The 24,664-nt window shown below is 30.3% G+C and overlaps 1 protein-coding gene across 8 annotated transcripts in view; it reads left to right on the top strand.

Moving 5' to 3' along the window:
* LOC111619843 (rho guanine nucleotide exchange factor 18-like) overlaps positions 1 to 24,664 on the top strand; it is a 261,855-nt gene that overhangs the window by 228,556 nt on the left and 8,635 nt on the right. For all 8 annotated transcript variants that reach the window (XM_023361663.1, XM_023361664.1, XM_023361668.1 and 5 more), the window contains 11 exons: positions 5,050 to 5,223; positions 5,603 to 5,728; positions 5,913 to 6,030; positions 6,166 to 6,215; positions 13,084 to 13,203; positions 13,271 to 13,361; positions 13,564 to 13,649; positions 15,416 to 15,602; positions 18,210 to 18,284; positions 19,725 to 19,798; positions 22,482 to 22,517. In XM_023361663.1, coding sequence (XP_023217431.1) covers positions 5,050 to 5,223; positions 5,603 to 5,728; positions 5,913 to 6,030; positions 6,166 to 6,215; positions 13,084 to 13,203; positions 13,271 to 13,361; positions 13,564 to 13,649; positions 15,416 to 15,602; positions 18,210 to 18,284; positions 19,725 to 19,798; positions 22,482 to 22,517 — 1,137 coding nt within the window. The remainder of the gene's footprint in view (positions 1 to 5,049; positions 5,224 to 5,602; positions 5,729 to 5,912; positions 6,031 to 6,165; positions 6,216 to 13,083; positions 13,204 to 13,270; positions 13,362 to 13,563; positions 13,650 to 15,415; positions 15,603 to 18,209; positions 18,285 to 19,724; positions 19,799 to 22,481; positions 22,518 to 24,664) is intronic.

Here is a 24,664-nt window from a genome sequence, read left to right as displayed (position 1 = left end):
TTCATTTTATTTCTAGGTCTTCTATCACTTATATAATCTTTTGCTTTCACAATTTAGAACTTTCAATACTGTAGATTTAGATTATCACATAGTTTCTATCTTACATACATTTAGCTTTATAGTTATGACTACTCCTGAATAACAGACATGATTCCTTCAGTGTCTGTAAGTCTACAGAAAGTCAGATAAAGAGTATTTTTAGAATTGTGAACAAAGTTAAAGATTGCTATTATATAAAACTATAATTACACAACATAAAATTGAAAATTTTAACAATGCTTTGCAATTGAAGTACTAAATACATAAGTTAATCTCTTTATTTGGAACTAAACATTCATACTGTATAAATTTTATTGTAAAGTTTGAATTGCATGTTGTGAGGCTCTGGACAGGATGTGAATCCCTAACTAAAATTCATTTAAAAAACATTTTGTGTAGAAAATAAAAGAAAAGAGAGAGAATGACAATCATAGAATTTGTGATTTTATTCCAATGGTCATAAAAACGGGTAGATTAGAGTGTCTCTTATTTTGATGAAATATTTTTTTGTCAAAATGTTTATGTTTACTCCCTGAATTTTTTTACATTTGGTCAAAATTACTCAAATATGAAGTTTCACCTCAATAGGATGACATTAACCCATGTTGACTTGAACGTGAAACTTGAATACGCGGAATGATTGACATGGAGGATATTAAGCAACAGTAAAAATCAATAACAAAGAAATATAACAGTTTATTAAGTTTTTGATGTAGTAGTTGTCTGTAACATTTAATTACAAGATTAGAAACTACTGTGCGTACTTTCTCTTCAATGTTTCTTGTTTTTGCAATCTGGATATAGCCTTTGATGGTCTTGCACAAAATACAGTCCAAACTCCTTTCATTCTTCGTCACAGTCAATAATCTGTGGTCTTACAATAATTTAACAGATCTTCCAGCAGAGTCATTTACAGCTCTTAACATGCTAACTATCCTTTGGGCTGCTAAATATGAAATGTTGTTTTTCCACATTGAAGGACATTCCTGGAAAAAACTTGTATCCATTTGTAGTCAAGAAAAGAATCCTCTTCTTTGAATTGATACAAAATCATAAAATCATCAATTTTTTTTTTAAATTGAGAAACAAATCAATGAGACAAGGTAAACAAAAAGTATGCTACTACAATTAAAAGAAATTAAACTTACCAAATAATTTGCTATCATTTCTTCATGCAAAGGAGTAAATTTTCTCCCCATACATTGATGTTCTCTGCCCAAATTAACCAACATTTTACTTTTGGTTTGAAGGTCAATGCATCATCAAAAAAGAGATAGAACAGCCAGTTCTTCAGATAAATACCACAAGTGTTGGCTTTGCTTCTTTAAAGCTGCTATAGAACTGGTTATAGGTATTCGATTTTGCCTGAAGACGACAGTTGTAAATTGTTGAAAGTACTAGCGAGTATATCTGAAATTTAACAAATCGCTGTCAATAACACTGCAACATGGAAGTGTCCTATTTTTAATTTCTAAACGCTGGCGTGAAGTGAACTATATTTTCATTCCTGGTTATATCTATCACTTCATATGATTTTAACAACTTGAAGCAGAGAACTTGATTAGGGGCTTTTGCATAGTTTAAGCCATAGTTTATCATAAACTGTTACAACAAACAGAGAAGAATGATGTAAAGCTTCATCTTCTCTAGTAGATAGTTTAAGTTCTGACCTTAGGAAAAGCATTTTTAGGGAATAAATTACTTTTGTTATCCACCAAACTTGATGCATAGCCTTCTTGCTTTTTTCCAAAAGATCATACACTCACAAACTACAAATTCACACTTTCACTTATAGTTAACCTCTTGTATGTTGTAAAATAAAATAGTTCACATTTGTCTATTTGATGGCAATTTCTGTTCAGTTCTCTATCAAAAACACACTATCCTTGAGATTGTGTAATTTGTACAATTTCATATCAGTGTAAAGGTGCACAAATACATGTAAGACGGCCGGAAAGTGAACACAAACTGACAGTGCTCCATTTATAATGACCAGTCCAGGCCTGAACGAAGCATGGCTCATCCAGATTTGTTTTTGACACATTGATGCTCAAGTTGGCATAAGTTAATATTCATTGATTGCCAAGAAATTAAATATGGATGTTTTTGAATGAAAGTAAAAAAAAAATGGGTGGGAGGCATTAAAAAATTTTGAAGTTGGAAAATAAGGGACACTCTAATATAGATGTTAACTTTTACGATTTGTCACACAATCTGAGACTCATCAAACCACCAATCAAACTGAAAATTGACTGAAAAGAACTCCAAAATGAAACCATTTTGGAGATCTTTTTAGTCAATGGAAAAAGTGAAGAGCATGGGGGCCACTGCATTGCTAAGATCAGACTTTTATAACCAAATTATAATCTATGAAATTTTGTAACTTATCTTCTTGTATTGAAATAAAACAGGTTTAACTGTAAATGAAATCCTTGTCTTAGCACTCACTCCACCCATAAATTCTATTCACACATTCTTGCTGTCCTGAATGACATTTCTTCATAACAAGAGGATGTTGACCATGCTACTCCAGATGATGTTGGGTCTATGATTAAACTTCATGGTTGGTCCTTACAATGTTGTCATTTTCATTGCTGATAGTTAATCAGCGTATTGGCCATTTTTATTCTGAACTAGATGGAAATGTCAAACAAGAGAAAAACAGCCACTCACCACACCATGATATAGTTAATCGCGTTCTCTGAACCGATTACGATGTGCAAATAAAGAAAACAAACAAAAACAAACATGAGAATGCCAAGCTGGTTAACATTTAAGATAGGCTAAAAATCAATCTGAAGAGACACTATCACAAAAAATTCCTGTGGATTCTACATTTTCAGTTTCCCAGGAGTCGCAAACACTTCTTCCCATTTATGGTCTGGTATGACTTAAGGCTACCAGACTTTGTAGTGGAAGTCCTGAAGTATGGACCTTCATTTGCACCACTTCCTCCTAAGACTGACACAAGGAACCTCATTCCTGATTTGGAAATCCTCTTGCAGGGCCTATCAGATAGGCAAAAAGAATACTATTGTTGGATGGCCATGTTCAGAATTGAGTAAACCAAGGAGTTTTCCAAAGTGTTGGAACTGAGGGACAAGCTATGTCGTTCACATCATGGTGTTGGACTTTAAGTCTCTCTACTCCTCTATCAAGCTTCCTCCTTCCTTTTTGCATTCAGGGACAACCTAATTCATATTGCAAAGATGACTACATTGGATGCAACTGAACAAAGTTACTCTTTCTGGTATTTTTGCAACTGTGCCAGTAATTGTTAGTAATTCAAACACAAACTACCTAATTCATATTGTCAAAGATGACTACATTGGATGCAACTGTCATCATTATTAATTGAAAAATCTATAAAGCCTCAAAGCTTCTGCAATGTCAAGACTTACTTATACAATAGGCAGTGGATATTAAAGCATGGATGACATCAAGGTTTTTTCTAACTGGCATAAAAAGTTTGACACCTGCATGCTGTAAGTAAGCTGACTTACAGGGGAAATCAATTAATTCTGCATCAGTGATAGTCTAGGGTTGTTTGTATGTGGGTGGCAGTGGTGGAGTCAATGATGACAAGTGTATAACATAAAACCATTTATTTTAACATAAGAGTAACTTACACAATACAAAGATAGTTTGTTCTAGAACAGTCAGTGGCTCGGACGTTCTGGCAGTCAAACATCATTCCTTGACCACTGATTGAAGGTGCTCCAGGGCAGTGGTGTTGACAAGTCCATAAGGCATGTGGGATGACTTCGTCATTGGCATCAGTAATACAATCTGAGTCTATAGTGGCATGGGTTATAGATTGGCACAATTGATGAAAAACTGTGTTTTGCGCATTGACACACAGCATCTTTGTTAATTGGAACATTAACTAACTGAGTGCAAGGTGCCCTTGATTGTCGGGGATTATATCAATCTCCCCAACAATGAGGGAGGACAACCAATCGTCTGTTGTGATTGGTTGTCATCCCTCATTTGTGTTTTTTCTGAATGGCTTGTCCTTTGTTTCTAAGTGTAATGGGACTCCTACCTGGAGTGCAAGGAAGGTCACAATTGAAGTTGAATTCAATCTCTCACTGATTATAGGATGAGATTCCTTCTATGATTTATGGTTTCTGCATCACAGTTTGACATAAACAAAGATGTTGGACTCAAACGTTTATTTTTCTTTGCCTTTTTAAACAATTAAATTTTTTTCTAAATTAACCAATTTTTATGGATTTTGTGACTGTTTGGACCTGTCAGGGACCTCACAATTGCCAAAAACAGAAAAATTATTCTTTTTATCAACAATTACAGTACACATTTGTTGATTTCCATTCTGAATTCTAGTTGAACAGTTTAATTTCTATCATCAAATATAACTAGATATTGCAACATTTAGATCAGGGAATCATTCAAAAGTTTAAATTACAATACAGAAAGCTTATTATACAAAAGATGTTATTGAAGATGGCTCACACAAGTTTAGAGTAAACCTGCTACAGTATATGCAATGCAGGTGATTAACGAAACTCGGAATTGTATATATTATATATGTATATATACAATCCTGAGCTTTATATATATATATATATATATATATATATATATAAAATTAACACTTTAAGTCTAACTGTATCATTTGTATTGAGAAATTTACAGTTTCATTAAAATAATGGTAGTTTCTGTAGCTCAAAATTTCATTATCCTGAAATTTTTTTTCTGTTTCTTTCATTTTGAGTTATTGAAAGTCTTCTGTATATCATTTCTTTTCAAGCTGTTCAAAAAGGAATCCAGTGAATTCAATATTAAATATTTTAAATTATTTAATCCAGTTTTATAACTGGGAATTTATAATTTTTGTTTTTTAATACATCAAAAACAAATAAATTTGCTTTAAAAAGGGTATGGCTAGTAATAAAGATTATTGTGTAGTGATTAAGTTAAATATTAATTGTATAAGTATGTCATTATTGCTTATTGGCTTTCAATTTACATTTCTTTTCTTCTTAGATTTATGCATCTGGCATGATCAAGGAACTCAATATGAGCAAAGACTTAGTCGAACGCATTCTTCCCAGTATAGAAGAATTACTAGATGTTCATTTAAACTTTTTATATAAACTAAAGGAGAGGCAACAAAAAGGATGCATTATTGAAAATGTTGGCGATATTTTGGTTCAGCAGGTACTTGGAAATTTTTACGTCAAGTTAAATAATTTAATATTTTTAAAAGTCTGTAATATTTTGTTCTTATTTCTATATTTAGATTGTAATAATAATTGTAAAAATTAAAGCTTTTGTGACCAATTAATTAACAACAGGTCAACAGATAGAACTCTTGTTAACTAATTATTTATAGTAACCTAATTTTTATGAATTTCGCAAACAAATTCCGGTTTAATAACTAATAAGATATTGAGTACACATTACAATTATATTCAATATAAGGTATATCTATTGTATATGTGATATTTGACAGTTTTGCTAATGAATTTTTTTATTATATATTTTTCAAAACATATTACATTACAAATTGAATATTAAGATTGTTTTTCCCTATTAGTTTCAAGGAGAAATGGCAGAGCAGATGAAATCTGCCTATGGCCATTTTTGCAGTCAGCATAAAGATGCATTATCTCTATATAAAGACATTTCGAAATCAGATAGAAAATTTCAGAATTTTATAAAGGTATATAATCAAAAATACTGAAATCTAAATTAAATTTTAATTTCATATTATATCTTAATAATAAAGTAATAAAATATATATTTATTTATTATTACTTGTTGATGGAGCTTATTTAAAAAAATTATTATGTATTCTGCTTAAATAAAAAAATACTAAATTATTTATTTCTAAAAAATTGTTCCAGAGATACAAGTTAAAGCCCACTTTTAGAGGCAGATCGATTCCCGAATGCATTCTTCTAGTCACCCAGCGGATTACAAAATATCCTCTAGTTATAGAAAATTTAATAAAATTGACTAAGGGTATGACAAATATTAATTTTAATTTATATATTTAAATGTGTTAAAAATATCTACTTTTATTTAAGTTACATTAAATTAAAAACATTACATAGAACATTATTTTTGGCCATTAAAATTTAAGTTTTAATTTTTTAGATAATAAAAAGGAATTTGAAGAATTGACTCAGGCACTAAATTTAATAAAGGTGTGTAATTTTATTTAATATGTTTGAAAATTTTTTGAAAGTGAAAAGTGTTCCTTTAATTAATTTGCATTTGGGTAAGAGTTGTTAATATTTTATTTATGTAAAAAAATGTTATATGTTTTCTCTATTTAAATCTGTCTCAGTTATTAGCTCTGTATTAACATAAAAGCTCTGTACAGTATTTCAAAAATTTAGTATTACTTGATTGCTTCTTGTTCTCTTTTAGATTGTTTAAAATGAGCATAAAATTGCTTTGGAGTTCTCCAAAGCAATTTTATGCTCACTTTCAACTATAAAAAATTTAGCTTCTCTACTAATTATAAGAATACTTAAGAATAATTTAAAGATCTAAAAATGTAAGCATTAGGAAGACAAATTAAATTACTAATACAGGAAATTCTTATTAGTTCGAAATTCAAGGGAAGAAATAATCGCGACTTTGAATTATCTGAGATTTACTTATATCTATACAATATGCCAAATGCCATATAACTGATGTAATTTAATAAGCAACCGAAATATGGCTATGTATACAGAATGCTATTTTCATTAATTAATAATAATAATAATAACTTTCCTGTGGTCACCACCTGGTCATGGTGAAAGAGCTTAGTAATTTTACTGATCCATATGGCAATGCAGGCTGGAGCAAAAGCTTCTGGTAGGGACACCCATGCCTGTAAGATCTATGGGAAATGAAGCTATGAGAATGAAGCTAAGAGTGACCTATAAGATCTATGAGAAATGAAGCTAAGAGTGACCACACCCACATTCTGTGGAGATATTTATCATGGTAGTAACCAGATCTAAATGTGATACTGGCTTGGACGTCACCTGGGTTAACAAGGTCCGCGTTTACAGGTTAGGCAGAGACTAACATTCGAAAAATAGGCCACAGATTCCCTTGGTTATTGGTGGCAAAAGCAGCACTGGCCCAAGCATGGTTACTGCAATGCCCTTGACAGAAGTGAGGAACCAATCTAGCCCTGGTGTTTCTGTGGCAATGCATCCACAGACCACAAAGGCTGGAAAACCACGCTAATGGAAATGGGCAATAGAAATGAATGAGTTTATCATTTATAATTACTATATCATCACAAAACTCCAAACGTGACATGTACAGACAACAACTACACCATAGATTCACACAACAATATCCTCACCTCAGTGTTATTGAACAAAGGGTTGTTGATGAAAAAAGAACAATTATAGACAACAACCTTATCCTACAAATAACAGGTTGCTGATCAAATACATCAACAATCAAAAATCAACATATCAAAGGTAGTAGGAAAAACAATAAATTATGTAAACACTCATTTACTACCATGCTACATTCATTCAATTTCTACACCCTCAGACATTCATACATTAGTTTATGCTGAGGCAGTTACAGTAGTGACACACCATGGACTGAAAATACAATCATAGACAAATACACACAAAACACAATTCTATCACAAGCCTGCCTGACAAACACAAAGAAGAATAGAAACACAAATAAATGACTTTAGACAGCAATTAGGCAGGCTGACACAATACACTAAAAACAACATAACACTCAAATTAAAGAAACAACTCAAAAACACTTTCAAGAAAATCAAAACACACAAAAAATATGAACATCACACAACACACACATTATAGAATACATTGATACACTAAAACAAAATCTCGCAGCCAAAGCACGTAAACTTAAACAATACAAAACATGTACACTACAAAAACAACAAAATGAATTATTTACAAACAATGAAAAACCCTTTTACAGACAAATTAGTAACAAAACAAACATTGACACACAGCACAGCAGCAGAAGAAGAACTCACAACCTATTGGTCTTCTCTTTGGTCCAGTGCCGTCACACACAATGCTGATGTGGGCTGGATTGAGGAGAACAAAAACTTGCACAACATACCAACTATGCCTTGTGCTGAAAAAAATGTATACGACATCTGCTATGCTGTTAACAGAACACATAACTGGAAGACATTTGGTGTAGACAACGTTTACAATTTCTGGTACAAAAAGTTTACATCACTGCACCATGAACTAGCTAAACATCTAACACACATCATCATCAATCCACAAGACATGCCAAAATTTCTTAGTCAGGGCATCACCTACATGAAACCTAAAAACAACAATACCACAGACCCCACAAAATATAGACCAATTACATGTCTTCCAACACTCTGCAAATAATTGATATCCTGTATTGCAAACAAAATATACAAACATGTTGAAGAACACGATATTCTTACAGAACAACAAAAAGGTTGCCGTAGAAATCACAGGGGATGCAAAGAACAGTTACTCATAGATTCAGTCATTCTATGGCAAGCATACAAACAACACAGAAACATACACATAGCATATATAGACTACAGAAAAGCATTCAACAGTGTTCCACACAGTTGGCTGCTACATATTCTATACATGTACAAAATACATCAATCACTCATTGCATTCTTCCAAAAAACTATGCAGCACTGGAGAACAACACTACATCTCAGGATTCATAATACTTCCATAGAAATAAACCAAATATTAGGTGAGGAATTTTTCAAGGAGATTCCACGTCCTCTCTGGTTCTGCCTAGCCTTGAACCCATTATCCAACATGTTAAACAACACACAATATGGATACAATATCAGACATGAAGAAACAACACAGTTTACACTGTCACATCTCATTTACATGGACAACATAGAACTTTATGCATCCACACAAAAACAACTTCACTAACTCCTACAAATCACACAATCATACACCAAGGACATACAAATGGAGTTTGGCCTAGACAAATGCAAAACACTTCACATAGAAAAAGGAATCCTGAAGAAAGATTTTGCACTTTGAAATGAAGACGTTATTGAATCCATGGAAGAGGGCGAGTTCTGCAAGTATTTCGGATTCCAACAGGCCAAACTAACAGAATATACAGAAATAAAGCAAAGATTAATTAAAGATTACCAAAATAGGTTAAATGCTATCCTCAGAACACAGTTAAATGCAAAACACACAGTTAAAGCAATAAACACATATGTCGTCCCAGTACTCACATACTCTTTTGGAGTTATACATTGGACTCACACAGATCTTGAGCAACTTTAAAGAAAAACAAGAACAACACTTACTAAGCATAAACAACATCATCCTAAATCTACCATAGAAAGACTAACCCTTCCAAGTAAACAAGGTGGACATGGCATGATTGACATAATTAACTTTCATTACAAACAAATACAGACACTGTGAGAGTTTTTCTACAAAAAACAAGAAACATCACAGTTACATAAAGCAGTAACTCTATTAGACTCAAAAAACACACCATTAAATTTACACTCACAACATATGAACATGACAAAATATAAAAAGCATAGACACCATTAAGCCATCATGGGTTCAAAAGACATTCCATGGCAGGTGTTAAGTTTACTGCTATACCTTAGTATACAGTTTACAGTGGAGGGTAATAGGCAATGAACACCAACCAATTTAAGGACTTTACACTTATTATTTAATGTTCTTATTAAAATATATGATTCAAAACTTCGGGAGTCTTACATGCATATTGATACACCGACAATATATATTCAGTACTGTTAACACGCGTCTATATCGGCTCCCGAATCTACTACCTAATTTTTAGGGATTGTACAAAAACAAAGGAAAAAACACAAACAAATTTTCTTACATGAGTTCTTCTCTAAAATTTTGGTCAATGTATATGTGGTTCACTTTGAAGTCTTTATTCTAGGTCCGGATGGAATTGGATTACTGTTCTCTCTCCACACTGTCCATTCTCCTTTCTCTTTCACCACGTGCTTATCCACTCGCGCACTTCACTAATACCACGTGTCCAACACAGTCCGAAGAGCAAGACAAAGAGTGAAACACCTCCCTTTATACTTCTTCGTTTTTGACGTCACGAGTCACAAACCAATCAGAGTCCCGCGGGTTTTTACAAAAGTGGTGCCCAGGCACAAACGGAGCATGCGAAACACATACAAAAAATAATAATTTAATCTGAGTGACAGATCACTACACAGGCATCCCTACAATCTGGCCCAGGATTTAGTTGACAAAACTGCATCAAACAGCTGGTTAGCTCGGGGATGCCTCTTTGGGGAGACGGAAGGATTTATGATTGCAGTACAGGAACAAGTCATAAATATTAAAAACTACAGAAAACAAAGATACAACACTAACAAATGACACATGCAGAAAATGTCACGTCATGCCATAAACTATACAACACATCACTTCTGATTGCAAGCTCTTGGCACAGACAGATTATTTACACAGACATAATCAAGTAGCAAATGTAATATACCAAGAGTTGCAAAGAAACACAAATTATTAGACATCCATGAACCATACTACAAATATATCCCACAGATAGTATTGGAAAACAATACGCACAAAATGTACTATGACAAAGCCTAATCACAGATAAAGCAATTTACTACAACAGACCAGACATTATACTCATTGACAAACACAATAAAATCACATGCATTATAGACCAGTGATTCTCAACCTTTTTTTCATCATGGTACACTTTTAATAATTTAAAAATTTGGCAGCACACTGTTACTTCGGTAAGTATCGCAGGACAACTGGTGATGTCATAACAGCGACTTTTAAATGCAGTTGGTTATTTAGATCATATTTTCTAAATGTCTTAGTAACTACCAGCAGTTACTGGTAACACCGGTTACAATTTCCAAACACACACTAGGAAGGTAGAACTGATTGAACTACTTGTCTGACGTCGCTTATGTAATATTTGCAATAAAAAACACTGTCGAATGCTTTTCTGTAGTCTTTTCTGTATATTTGCAATGCACTTATGTTATATTTAAAAATCTATAACAGTGGTTGAGAATCACTGTTATAGACATATCCATTCCAAACACTCACAATATACAAAACACATGAAATGAACAATGCACTGAAAAAATCAGCAATATACAGAACTTGCTCAGGGAATAAGGCATCTGTGGAGGATGGGTAGGGTGCTTATTGTATCTGTTGTTCTCTCCTCTACAGGTGTCATACATACACACTACACGAAAGCCTGGAAACATTATAATTGAACAGAAACATATACTTCACACTACAGAAGGCCACTATATTGAATATATGTCATATTATTAGGAAATTCCTGAATACAGATACACTTATTTAATTTCTGTTTTGTTTTGGTTACTATGCCTTGACTCTGGTTCGGCATAGTACATAGCTACCACTGTCGACTGAGTATAACTCACTAAACCCAACATAATAATAATAATGTAAATGTGAAGGTACATGTCTGATCAGAACGTCACAAGTTGCCAGATATCTTATAAAAAGTAAAGCAGAATTCCTCAAAATGTTGCCCAAATTATTTTTAAAATGGCCCAAAATATAGTAAATAATAAGTCGGCCAAATGTATTAGCCTAGATCGCTACAAATATCTCATTCTGCTACTCTATCTTGCCATCTCGAAAATCAGCCTTATTTTATGAGATGAGAGAAAAAAGGGTAGTCCACGGGTAAAGTGACACCTGAAAATGTGTTACCATAAAAGCATATTGATCTGAGTAGAGTCATTTTTTGATCTATTGTTCTCTTATAGTATGGAGACACTTCATTGTAAACAAACAATTTAACATGCATATCATGTTAACTTGGGCAGAATTTTCACTTCAAATTTCAAATTAATTAAGTTCTCTAATGTATAAATCTCTATATTTTCTGCCAGGACAGATAGTACAGTTATACACTAAGAGAATTTCAAACTATCCAAGTTCAAATTAATGAGAATTTCCTGTAATTTTAGGTTTGTCTTTTAAGTAGACTATTACACTTATACAGAGCAATTCAAAAATGTTTAGATGGAACACAGAATTTAACCAAACAAACATGACTGATATATGAATTTATGTTTTTTGGCTACAAATTAAATATTAAAAAAAAAGTTAATGATTATTGAATATTTAACTTTCTCATTTGATACAATTGACTATTTGAGAAGTTTGAATGGATTTCTTATTGTTGTTCATCCAATTCCATTTTTGATTATTGTCTTGTTGTGTCTTATGATGATATTACATTTGCATTTTCAAATTTGTTTTAAATTTTGTAAAATATAAATTCTTAGAAATTGATTTATGGTATTTTTGTTTTAAAATTCTTTATTAATGTGTACTAACATAATGTAATGTCATAATTAATATTAGGTATTTTAGAAAGTGTTTTATTACAATTGCTAAAACAGAAAAGCTCAAATGGTTTTGAGTTCTCTGAATTTTAATTAAAGATATAACAGAAAAAAAATAGCATAAATTACATTAAGATTTGAATCTAAATAATTCATGGGACAGATAGCCAAGTAATTCAGGTGGCAGCTTACTGCTCTGGGAGACTTCAGATAGAATCCAGGTAGGTCAAAAAAAAACCTTAGGAATTTTTTGGGGGTGGTTCATTCAGATATGTCTGGCTCTGGTCCCTCTTAGTACCCACTTAGCAAAAAGAGTTTTAAAAAATCTTAATAATTCTATGTGATAGAACGTTTTGTTAATACATATTAATAAAGTAAAAAAACGATTCAAATTTTCATCAGATAAATATAATTTAAATAATAATAATTTTTTAAATGTTTGTTTATAAAAAAGTTTTTCAAAGACAGTAAAAATTAGATCAAACTTTTAACAAATACTTTGTTAGACACTTCCTAATTTTAAATCATTTTATAATAATTAAATTTATATATGTATGTTTAGAGATAGAAATAACATGGATTAGTAATGCCAAGATGCAAAATTATCTTCATTCAATTTCAATTACTTTATCTAAGGGATGTATTTTTTACAGGAAATAATACATCACGTTGATGCTCAAGTAGCCGAAAAGGACAAAGAACAGAGATTGTTAGAAATTTATAATAAAGTGGATGCAAAGTCTACAGCTTTCTATAAAGGAAAAAAATTTAGAGTGAGTTAATTTTTAAAACTCTGTTATTTGTTTTGTAGTTTTGTAATTTTGCATAAATTATTTACAGAAATCGGATCTGTTTTCAAATAATCGGAAGTTAGTTCATGAAGGTCCTCTCTCTTGGAGACTGAGTGGAAAATCAAATGGAAAAACTTCAGGTAAAAATAAATACATGTTATGAAATTTTATTATTTTCAATGATCAATGAATATTTGACTAAAAGTGATGCTAGCTACAAATTAATAAAAATGAATTTAGAAAGAAGTATTTTGTAAATTTTCAAAATGAATATAATTTTTTTATGTTTATATTAATTTACTTTTGCAATATTTCTTTAAAAGTACATTTTCCTTCATTTAGAAGTTATTGGAGTTTTACTTTCTGATGTGATGCTTTTTCTACAAGAGAACAATCAAAAGTATTGCTTTGCTTCCATAGACAATAAGGTTTGTTAACTATATATTTTTTAAAAATAAGATAGGCATAATAATGAACATTGTAACAATTTTTTAAATTAATATGTAAAAAATGAAATACGGTAAACCCTGGGAAACTCGGACTAATAGAGAATGAAGGTTGTCTGAATTAGTGAGATGTTTTCTCCAACAATGTATAAAATGAGATGGATATATGGCACATTAATTTGTTATGATCAGCTGTATATGGAAGTTTTAATGAGCTTTAGTAGGTTATACTCCTGAATTCATTATTACAGGAAATGAGCTATAAAAAATTAATGACAGTACATTATAATGTTCAGTCTTTGGTAGATTACTGACTGCAGTAATATAATGTATGGTATATCAAAGATTTCCAGATATAAATACTTGTTAATTACAATTGTATTATAATTACTCATTAATTATAATTTTTTTATTGTCAAGAAATTTAAAATTACTGTATGGTACTTTTCAAAAAAATTTGTCTGAGTTATGCAAAGTCCAAATTATGATATGGGAAAAAAGTCAATTTCAGTCATAGAGTATGCCTCTTCATACTAAATTGATACTTTGGTTAGATTATCTACTGATGAAGGCAGTGATGGCCCAACCCAAATTCTATGATTAAGTTCTTCTCACAGGTGCTCAGTTTGGGTTCAGATCAGGGCTTTGGGCAGACAAATTCATCCATTGCACATTATCATATTAACAGCAGTGTAATGTGGACCAGGCCACATGTTAATTTGCATTATCATCTAGAAAATAACAAGTATTTGTTCCAAAATGTTCAAATTGGAAACATCTGATTGTCCAGAATGGATTGATAGGCACTGACTGGCATCCTTTCTACTTTTCATCACAACCAGTTGTCCCAAGCCATACTAATAAAAACCACCTCATACCATGGCATTTCCTCTGCTAAGTTTCACAGTAGGAAAGAGGACTTAAGAGAACTACATACTTAGGAAAGAGACATTGTCCGAGTGAAAAAATCGGAATCTGGATTTATCACACCAGAGAACCCATTCCATTTTTCTACATACAAGTTTTTATGCTGTTTTCCTTACTGGTTTGTTAGTTTTGGTGGTCAATGGCTTATGAGCAGCACTTTGTCCATGAAACCCTATGAGATGATCTTTGTATGCAATGTTTAAACATATCCAGTGACTCTGTTGGTTGCTTGCCACTCTTTCTGGATATTACGCATTGATAAGAATCTGTTTTGTTGCATCACCCTCTTCGGCACCCTTTGACCTCTAGATGACAGTTTTCTCAGTTGATACGATCTTGACTGATTGTTAGTAGTTACCACACTTTTTCCATTTGCATATTATGAATGCCCAGCTGATTTTGGATTAATAAGAATCTCTCAGATCTGTCAAACCCACACATATGACATCTGATGATGACCCTTTTCTGGAAGCCTATCAGCAGCATTATGTGATGTCACACAGATCTCAATCTGCATGATATTATACAGTACTACTGTCAGAATAACTGATTATGATTCAGGCATTTTATCCTGCAAATATGTCATGTGCCTCAGTGTGGAATTTTTTCATGTTTAGCAGAGGGATCTAATCACTTTTTGCAATATAATTTATAAGATTATAGTTGATCTTATATTTGTTCTATTGATTTATTTTGTTCATTAAGTCTTTCAATATATATTATTGTTTAAATTGTTTATTTTTAAGGAAATTAAAATTTTATTGTAGATTTAGCATAAAAACTTTGAGATTTATCTTATAAAAGTTTATTATGTTTTGCAGTCTGGAATTTTGTCACTTCAAAAACTTCTAGTAAGAGACAAAGCTGGTCAAGACAATCGCATCGTTTATTTGATATCCTCAAATCCCAAAGAACCCGAAATGTATGAAATAAAATTTCCAACTCAGAAGGATAAGAAAGTATGGATTGGAAAAATTAAGAAAGCTATTGAACATTGTGCAAATGAAGGTTAGTTTGAAGAACAAATGTTTTTATATTATATTTTATGTAAAATATTTCTCTTCACAGTTGAATATTAGAATTAAAGTGAATTTTAAGTGATACAAATAAAAGATGCATTAGAATAAGATAAGAATGGAAATACAGTATTACTAATAAAAAATAAAAACACCAACCTTTATTTTCAGTTAATGTATTTACTAATAAAAATTTTTCAACTTCTTAAAGGCCATTCTTGTGTTTTCTACATAAAACAACTTTCCAAAACGAAAAAACGTTGGGTTTGGAACATCAATAACATTATTTTAAACTTTTGTAAAGACATGGAACATTCTATAAACAGAGGGTTCTTGGAAATTTAAAATATGGACATTTTGTAAAGGGAAAAAGAAAAACAAACACAATTTCAGAGACTAGATCTTGTAATTAAATAGCTGCTCTACATAAATTTAAATGATGTATGGTTGGAAAGCTGGTGTAGGATAAGGTGAGACAGATAAGGCAAAAAATTAAAATAAGAACAAATAAAATAGAGATAGAAAAGAAATATAGATCAGACAAAGAATATATTAGACTTTGAACAATGCTTTCCAAACTATAGTAATGAAGTTACCATCTTTTTAATTAATGCACATTGCATTTTTTCTGATCTGATATATTTCAAGTTCTAGCAGCTTTATGTCATCTATATTTCTTGCAGAGTGGATTAGATCAGCCTCATCAAATAGAATTCCACTTTCAGGATCTGAGATAATTGTGGCCAGGGCTTGGTTTACAATCCTGTCTTTACGTTCATTAAATGTTTAGTTATTCTAGATAAGGGAGTGTGAGGTGACTGCTTTGTATACACATCTCATTTGAAATCTCCTATCAATTAAAGATATTTTATATGCATTTGATTTCTTAAATTAACATTGCATATCTTTTTCATTATGAAACAGCCCTTCTGTAAATGAATCTGGCATTCTTTATTTTAGAAATCAATTTATACAGAGGTTTTAAAATAAGATTGAAAGCAACTATATTTATTTGCAATGTTTCCTTTATATTTGTTTTTAAGTCCTTAGATGTGTATGTGGTAATATGAAAACTAAAAACAATTTTTATCTTTAGTTAATACATTAACTGAAAATAAAGTTTGGTGACTAGTTTTTTATATATGTTTCTTCTGTTTTGGAAGTGTTGATATAATTAGAAAATTTTATATAGAACATTTGAAATTTTGAATGGGAAAGAAATACAGTGGAACCTCGGTATACGACCTTAATCCATTCCTGGTGTTTGGACTTATACCGAATAGGACGTATACCAAACCAACCTTTTCCATAAGAAGTAATGTAAAAAATGATTAATCCGATCTCATGTAAAAAAATGGCTGGCTTTAAACACCTGGCTTTCCTGGCTAGTTTCTGCTTGATTTTTCACGAGATCAGCATGTATCCTTTTAACTTCTTGCAAATAATTTCTTCCGATACGCTGTCGCCGGCACACTGTTTTTCAGTTATCCAAAGCAAAAGCAATTTCTCGACATGATCTAATGTCTTCGATCTCTGTTTAAAAATTGATTTAACTCCTTTCGCAACATTAGCAAATTTAATAATGTCTTTATTTTTCACGATTGTCGATATCGTCGTTCTCAGAATACGGAATGCAACAGTTAAATCTTCGAACACGCGTGCCACCTTCACATTTCTCAACAATCTCTTTTTTCAGTTCCGTTGTGATTCTAGTCATTTTTTTATTTTTCTGTTGCCCTTTTGCAATTCATGATTAATAAAAATAATAACATGTTACTTACAAATTAAAATCAGAAGAAATTTAACAAAGTTGTAAACTTTAGCACCGCGAACGTCTAGTCTAGTGTAGTACACCGATAGTGCTACTTGTTGATAGATGGCGCGTATAATTGAATTAAGTCGTATACCGAACAAAAGTCGTATACCGAGCAAAATTTGTTTCGTCCAAACAGGACGTATTCCAAATTGGACGTATTCTAAAGCAGACGTATACTGAGGTTCCACTGTATATTTTAAGTATGCTGTTAAGAAATTAAGCAATGTAACTGCTAATAATTTAAGGGGTCTTACCATTTTTACTTCAGATAAAATGTTTTTTGAGACCAACTATTTTGCCATCAAATTTCTAATGGATTGATGCCAAGACAGTTGTTTGAGACAGATATTGAAAGTAAAAAATACTGAAACTTAGTTTTTAAAAATAATTTGAAGAGAAATTTTTTATTAAAAAAATAGTTTTTTTCTTATTTTTGCAACTTCTTAAAAAACATTTCTATTGAGCCAAGCCAACTGCCATGTAAGATTGGACTACTTTTCAGCAATTATAATTTTAATTACTAATCGATATGTCCTAGAGGGAGGCGCTGGGTGCATTCTTATATTAAATTTAATAACTATAATTTAATTAAATAATTTTAGAATATTCTGAAAGAGGCCCATTCTTGTATGGCAGTCGGTTTGGCTTTATACTAAAGAATCGGAGTTTGAGAGATGTTTATATATGCACATTTCTATTCATTTTAATGTAATACTGTATTGGTACCATATTAAAATCAAGTCTGAAGTATAGAATAATAGAAATTAATATATGCTGTTTCAGATGAAGGTATTCCAAGCGAAACAGAAGAACAAAAATTAGAAGAAGCTAAAAGCTCAAAGCTGAAAGAACTAGTTGGTAAGTTAGGTTGCTTTGCAACACATTCAACTGTTAACCTTAATTTAAAAACTGGCAAGCTTTGATTCAACTTTCGTAGATGTTTTTTTTTTATCTGGTAATAGATAAAAAGACTTGGGTCTATAAAGCTTAATATTTTAATTCTGAAACATACATGTGAACATTGCAAAATTGTAATGTTTTAACTTAAGGTTAATAGTTGTGTGTGTTGCAGAACGATTCATCCAACATTTGGAATTATTGGTCACTAAGCTTTATTTATTTATTCATTTTTAATTGATTACAAAATAATATAAATAGCAAGAGAGTTTATTTTTATATAACAGAAAACATAACAAGAATCTTGATATAAAAAAGTAAGTTATAAATACAACCTCACCATTGTGTATGACATTATGAGTTCCCACGCTGAAAAGTTATAAAATAAGTTACAAAATATAGAATAATTATACAGATATTAACATTATAAAATTAATTTATTACATCCACAAATAAAAAGTGATTTGCAAATGAAGTTGTAGCAATAATTGCATGAGTAAAAAATAAATTTATTATTGTAGTAAGTTTACTATCAAATAAACTTGTATTTTTTTTCTGAATGTATGGAAATTTTGTAATTAAAATGGAAGATTATCTAGAACACAAGTAAATACATATTTTTTTTTAATTTTAAAATTATAAAATGCATATAAAAATCAAGAAAAAAAATCCTACATGTAACTTTCTAGCTAAAAAATTCATTTAATAAAGTTATTAATGAGGTTCTTAAATAGCATTTCATGGAATGGATGGAGCTTACTGCAGGGTGTCTATAAAGTTAGTGTACAGTGAGAAATTCGTAATGACATTAAAGTTGGTATTGTATATGAGACCCATAAGTTGTGTATATTTTGCATTTCCACTTTGTGATAGACTTACCACTTGCTCACAGACATCCTGGTTTTCTGGGCTATAATTTTTGGAAGACTTCTTTGCTGACTGAATAATATCCCTTGGAATCTGGCTTGCTAGGTCTTTAGATCTGGATTTTCCAGATTTGGGGCCTCGGGGACGTGTGGCCTTTTTTATAGAAGAAACTACAATATCATATGTAAGACTTAAATTTTATTAAAACTTTACTTAAACCTTTTCCATTGCACAGTACTTTTCCAACACCCAGTACATTAATATGTTCATTAAATAAACATTGTTGGGCAGTTTTTGAAAAAAGTTCAAAGGTTGCATGTTGGAATTTCTTACATTTTCTGAAAATTATTAGTTGATAATTTGAATGAAGTCAGAAAATTACTTGCATAAACAACATATTTTCTATCTTTCATGATTTGGAATAAAAATTTTGTGACAGTCAGAGGTTTGTCTTTATTATTGTAGATATATAATTATAATGAAAATATTATGAACACAATACCTATTACTTATTTCAATTTTGTAATATTTCAGGACTGTTACATGACAAAGATATAGAAATTGCTGTTGTATGTGAAAAGAAAATGAAAATATTAGTTGATATCCTGGTAAGTTTAATTGTAATGAAAAGATTATGCTTAAGGAATTAATCAAGGTTTATTTGAACAATAAAATTCATTAGTAACTAGAATAAACTAATAAATAAAATGTCTAGGATGACAATAACTTATGAAAAGTATTCACAAAATACTTTTTATACATTAGAAGTTTTATATGTTATACCTGGAAGAAACAGTAAAATGTCTTCGTATCTCATCCTCTTCAATACCTCAGGAACAGAATGGTCTATGCTGCAGAGCCTTTTATTTGAGGCTACTCATCCACTTTGATATGCAAAAATGTTAAAAATTTCAGGGTGACGACACAATTATAAAAACATATTAATTAATGAATTCCAATTTTCTGATTATTTTTATATATTATTATCATCATCATTATGACCATTTTATTTATTAATTAATATATTTTTATAATCGTGCCGTTGTCCTGGAATTTTTAATATTTTTCATATCAGGGCAGATGAATAGTCTCAATTAAAAGATTTTCCCGAAAGATTATTGTGTTCCTGAGATCTTGAAAACAACAAGCTGCAAAGACATTTTATTGTTTCTTGAAATTTTGTGAAGATTTTTTATAGAATAAACTATTAAAATATCATCAAGCATCATATTAAATAAGAACATATACACATTTTATGTAGAAACTTTAGAAACTTATAGTATTATATTTTGAACATAATATTATAATATAATTTTTTAAACTCAAGGAAAATGAACTTTTCTATGCATAGTACATAACAAAGCAATATAGAAAGTATGTAATAATTTTTTTTAATATTGTTAAAATACAAAAATATTCTTTAATATTTCTTTTATGTGACTTTATTGTCTAGAAGTGTGAATAATTGTTGTAGAGAGAAACAGATTATAAATAAAAATATGAAAAGATAGATTTATTTATTAATTTGATGTAGTAAGATGATTTAAATGAATTCAAAGGTACTTTCAATTTTCATATCTGTTCTTTGTATTTATTATGGAACATCATATACAGACAAAATCAAACTAGTTCATATCCCCAAAATTGATAGTTCTAGGGAACCTGTGAAACTTTTGCAGGAAAATAGATATTGGACATGATTGAGATTGAAGAAATATTTAAGTTGATCATACAAAAGTAAAGTGGAACATTTTTAATAATGAATACGCAAAATAATTTCTTTAAGTTGAGTCAATTTATTTTGTACAAAGTGCCAAAATTCATTACATCTCTTAGCTGAATCACAACTGCAATATTTTAGTCATAGAATTGGTTAGTTGCAGAATTTGCTCTGAGGGAGCTCAGTCTCATTCTTTCGTAAGATGTTGCAAAGCTGAAGCAGTAGTGTTAGTTTTTGCTTATTGCTTCTTCACTTTAGATACCTCTAGAAGTTTTCAATTGGATTAAGATGAGGTCTGTGTAGAGACTAATGTAAGAGGTTGGTATTTTTTCCAAATCCAAGCTGTGGTTATTTTTACATAGTCACCTCCAACCTTGATGACTTGCTTTTATTTATATAATTCTGAAATCTTCCACAGTTCTTCATTATAGTGTGAAATAATTTGCATGCTACCAAATGGATATTTTTCATACTTCACGTGATCTTGTTAGAAAGTGAATTTCTTCTTTTTGAGTAATTTAACTGGATTACGAAAGATTTTGTTTCAATATTTTGATGTAGTCTCTTGCAGTGATGATTTTGGTGTAGAAAATGTAGGTAGCCCTTTGCAGAAAAACAACCACACATACCAACAGAGCCTATTTACACTGCATGTGAGCAGCAGCATGGGAGATCAGCTTCATTTCACGTTCATACTACTTTTTTTCTAATAATGCCATATGCTAGGCAGAAGCGGGATTTGTCTGATTGCAATATGTTTTTCCCAGTCTTTCACTGATCACTTTTGTACACTTTTAATCTGTGCCAATGTTTGTCATTTGCTGACCTCTGTTTATTATGATTTTTCTTAGCACAATGGAAGGCAAATCTGTATTGTCATATCTGAGATTTAATACATTTTTCTTTTGTACATTTCTTGCCCAAATAATTAACTTCATACCCATAACAAGCTGATTTTTCTGGATATGTCTGCAATTCCTGTCTAAGATCCACATTTTTCTACAACATCTTTGTTTCTGTGAAGCTATAGAACTACAATTGTGTGGTACTTAATTATATTTTAGACTGAATATTTACTTAGCTGCAGTACTTGAATTATCTTAGCATAATTTTTTTCACACCTGTGTTTTTCCACAAGTGCTTCTTGCACTCTGCACTCACAGATCTGCTCCTAGTACAGTAATTTCTATGGTTTTGTTAATTTGTTTGGCTTCTATACCTCTTCAGTCACCTCCAACCTTGATGACTTGCTTTTATTTATATAATAATAAATCTTCCACAGTTCTTCATTATAGTGTGAAATAATTTGCATGCTACCAAATGGATATTTTACAGTTAGTGCCGTTCCTTGCTTTCTTTATTATCAGCTTACAAATCTCATGTCCTAAATACTGCCCAATTCTGTTTTTCCACTCACAATTTCATAATCATGCCAAAATGATAAGTTTTAGCAGATACTGGTACTAATTATTTAAATTTTGTCTTTGTACATAAAATTAGCTAATATGATTATTTTATATCATAATCTCAATTAATTTGAATTGTTTTATTTATTCTTTTGTTTTTTATAGGAACTTTCTGGGATTGAAGCAGAATCATATGAAAATGTAATTATGTTCACTTATTTTATTTAACATAATTTACAATATTTATTTAAATTTCATATTTTCATTACAATTTTTTCTTTTTAAGCAAGTTGTGTGTAAAATTATTTTATAAGTAATATAATTGAGTAAAGTAATTTATAGTTTTCAAAAATAATTAATTTTAAAAAAAGTAAAATTCAAGGACCCAGGAGAATATTATTACATCTTTCATTTATGTTAAGTACCTGTTTTTTGGATCCTTTCCAATCTAAATGAAAGGAGTTTCTCATTAAAATAAAATTGAACAAGTTTTTATAATTTACAAATGTAATTAATGTTTAACATACATAGTAGATAATGTAAAACTGTATAAAACTTCCTATCTTAAAAAATTCACTCGATGAAAGTTTTATTTTTTGAATATTGAGACATTTATTTCCATATGTACTTAGAATATATATTAAAGTCTGATTTCTATATATATATTTAAGTATATATAGAAATCAGACTTGAATATAATAACTAGAGAGTCAAGAACTGCTAGATTTATTCAGATTATTTTTAGACTACAGTTTAATTAATTTAGCATGAAAGTTTAATCTAAAGATAGATGGTATTTCCATGGTATAATTTAATAATCAGAAATAATTTAATTAATTAATAATTCATAAACATTTACAGCAGACAAACTGTGGTCAGTGGGGTCACATACAGACTTCTTTCACCTTTTGGCATAGTTTGCTTTGTTGTTGTTAGCATTCGTAATTATGATTTACTTAATAAAATTGTTGCTGCTAAAAGACTAGGTTGTGAAATAATTAGTTGATTTCTGTGTTGTGAAATTGCCTGCATTTTCAATGTAATTTTTTATATAAAAATTATTTCTTTTTTATTTAAGAAACTTTTTAAAAACAAACTTTATTTTGTTTTATTTAATTTTGGTTTTATACTAAATGATTGTTCAAAAAGCAGCTAATATTTCATCTGATCTATTTTAAAAAATATAGCATTAACTATTATCTGCATGATTTGCTTCTACATCATAGACAAGTGTATTGTTTTAAAGAATACTGAAAATAACTGATGATGAGCTTAATTTGGAGATGAAGCATCAAATATTGTTCTGCATTTCTTTACTTTTACAAATTGACCTTTCTTCTTTAAGTAATTATTGATGCTCTGTTTTAATATTTGTTAATTTATTGAGATCTATTTTCTGTTCTTTTTGGATACAAGATCTTTTATAAAATTTGATTAAGTTCAATTTTTATAATAGTGTATACTTGAAATTATGTTGTAATTAATTTGAATGTATAAAATGTAACTACTGTACCGTAAGATTCGAATTAGTCAATAGGAAAAAGTTGATTCAAATATGGTACATTATCATTTATGCTATTAATTTTCTGAGTCAAACGTTGCTTCTAGACATTTATGTATAATTTAGGAATATTATGTTCTCATTATGTAATGTTTCTAAATTTTATATACATCTAGAAATAAAAGTTGACTCTGAGCCAGATAACTTAATAGGTAACACATCTGTTCGGTTTACAAAAATTAAAAGTTTCAATTTTACTTGGTTTATCTTTCTTCAAGATATTTTTAAAATGTTAATAAATTAAATTAATTCTAATTATTAAAATATTTACAAAATAGAAATTCTGCTTTGTAATATGTTGGAGTTATCTGTACACTAAATTTCATTTTAAAGTAATTAAACTCTAACCTAAAAATAATCTGAAAAAATACAGTATTTGATTAACAGAAAGTGTAATGATATCAGGCCCCCTCATCCTCCCTCAACTGTGGTCCATGTGTAATCCATTTGCATGCAGTCGTAAAGAGTAATAAGAAATGTAGACAAAGGGCCATAAAAAAGAAGAGAATGAAGGTGGGAAAAAGGACAGTCAGAGGAGGTATGAGGATGGTAGAGAGAGAGGAAGAATAGTGAAGTGGTGAAGTCTGAAAGTGGGATTAAAGATTCAAGTTTTTTTTTGTGTTATGATATTTGATTGTTCATGTTATGTGTGACGAACCGGCGAGATGGAATCAGTAATTCAGATCGGGTTCCGTACAGAAAGTTACAAATAAAAGAAATCTTATTTTTCATATTAAAATATCTGTATTTTTTCATAGAAACTAGTGTATGAAGTATTAACATAATT

The sequence above is a fragment of the Centruroides sculpturatus genome, unplaced genomic scaffold (assembly GCF_000671375.1).
Source record: "Centruroides sculpturatus isolate CEXI.00-Female unplaced genomic scaffold, Cexi_2.0 scaffold138, whole genome shotgun sequence".
In the NCBI taxonomy this organism is placed as follows: Eukaryota; Metazoa; Arthropoda; class Arachnida; order Scorpiones; family Buthidae; genus Centruroides; species Centruroides sculpturatus.
This window is presented reverse-complemented; position numbering and strand designations above follow the sequence as displayed.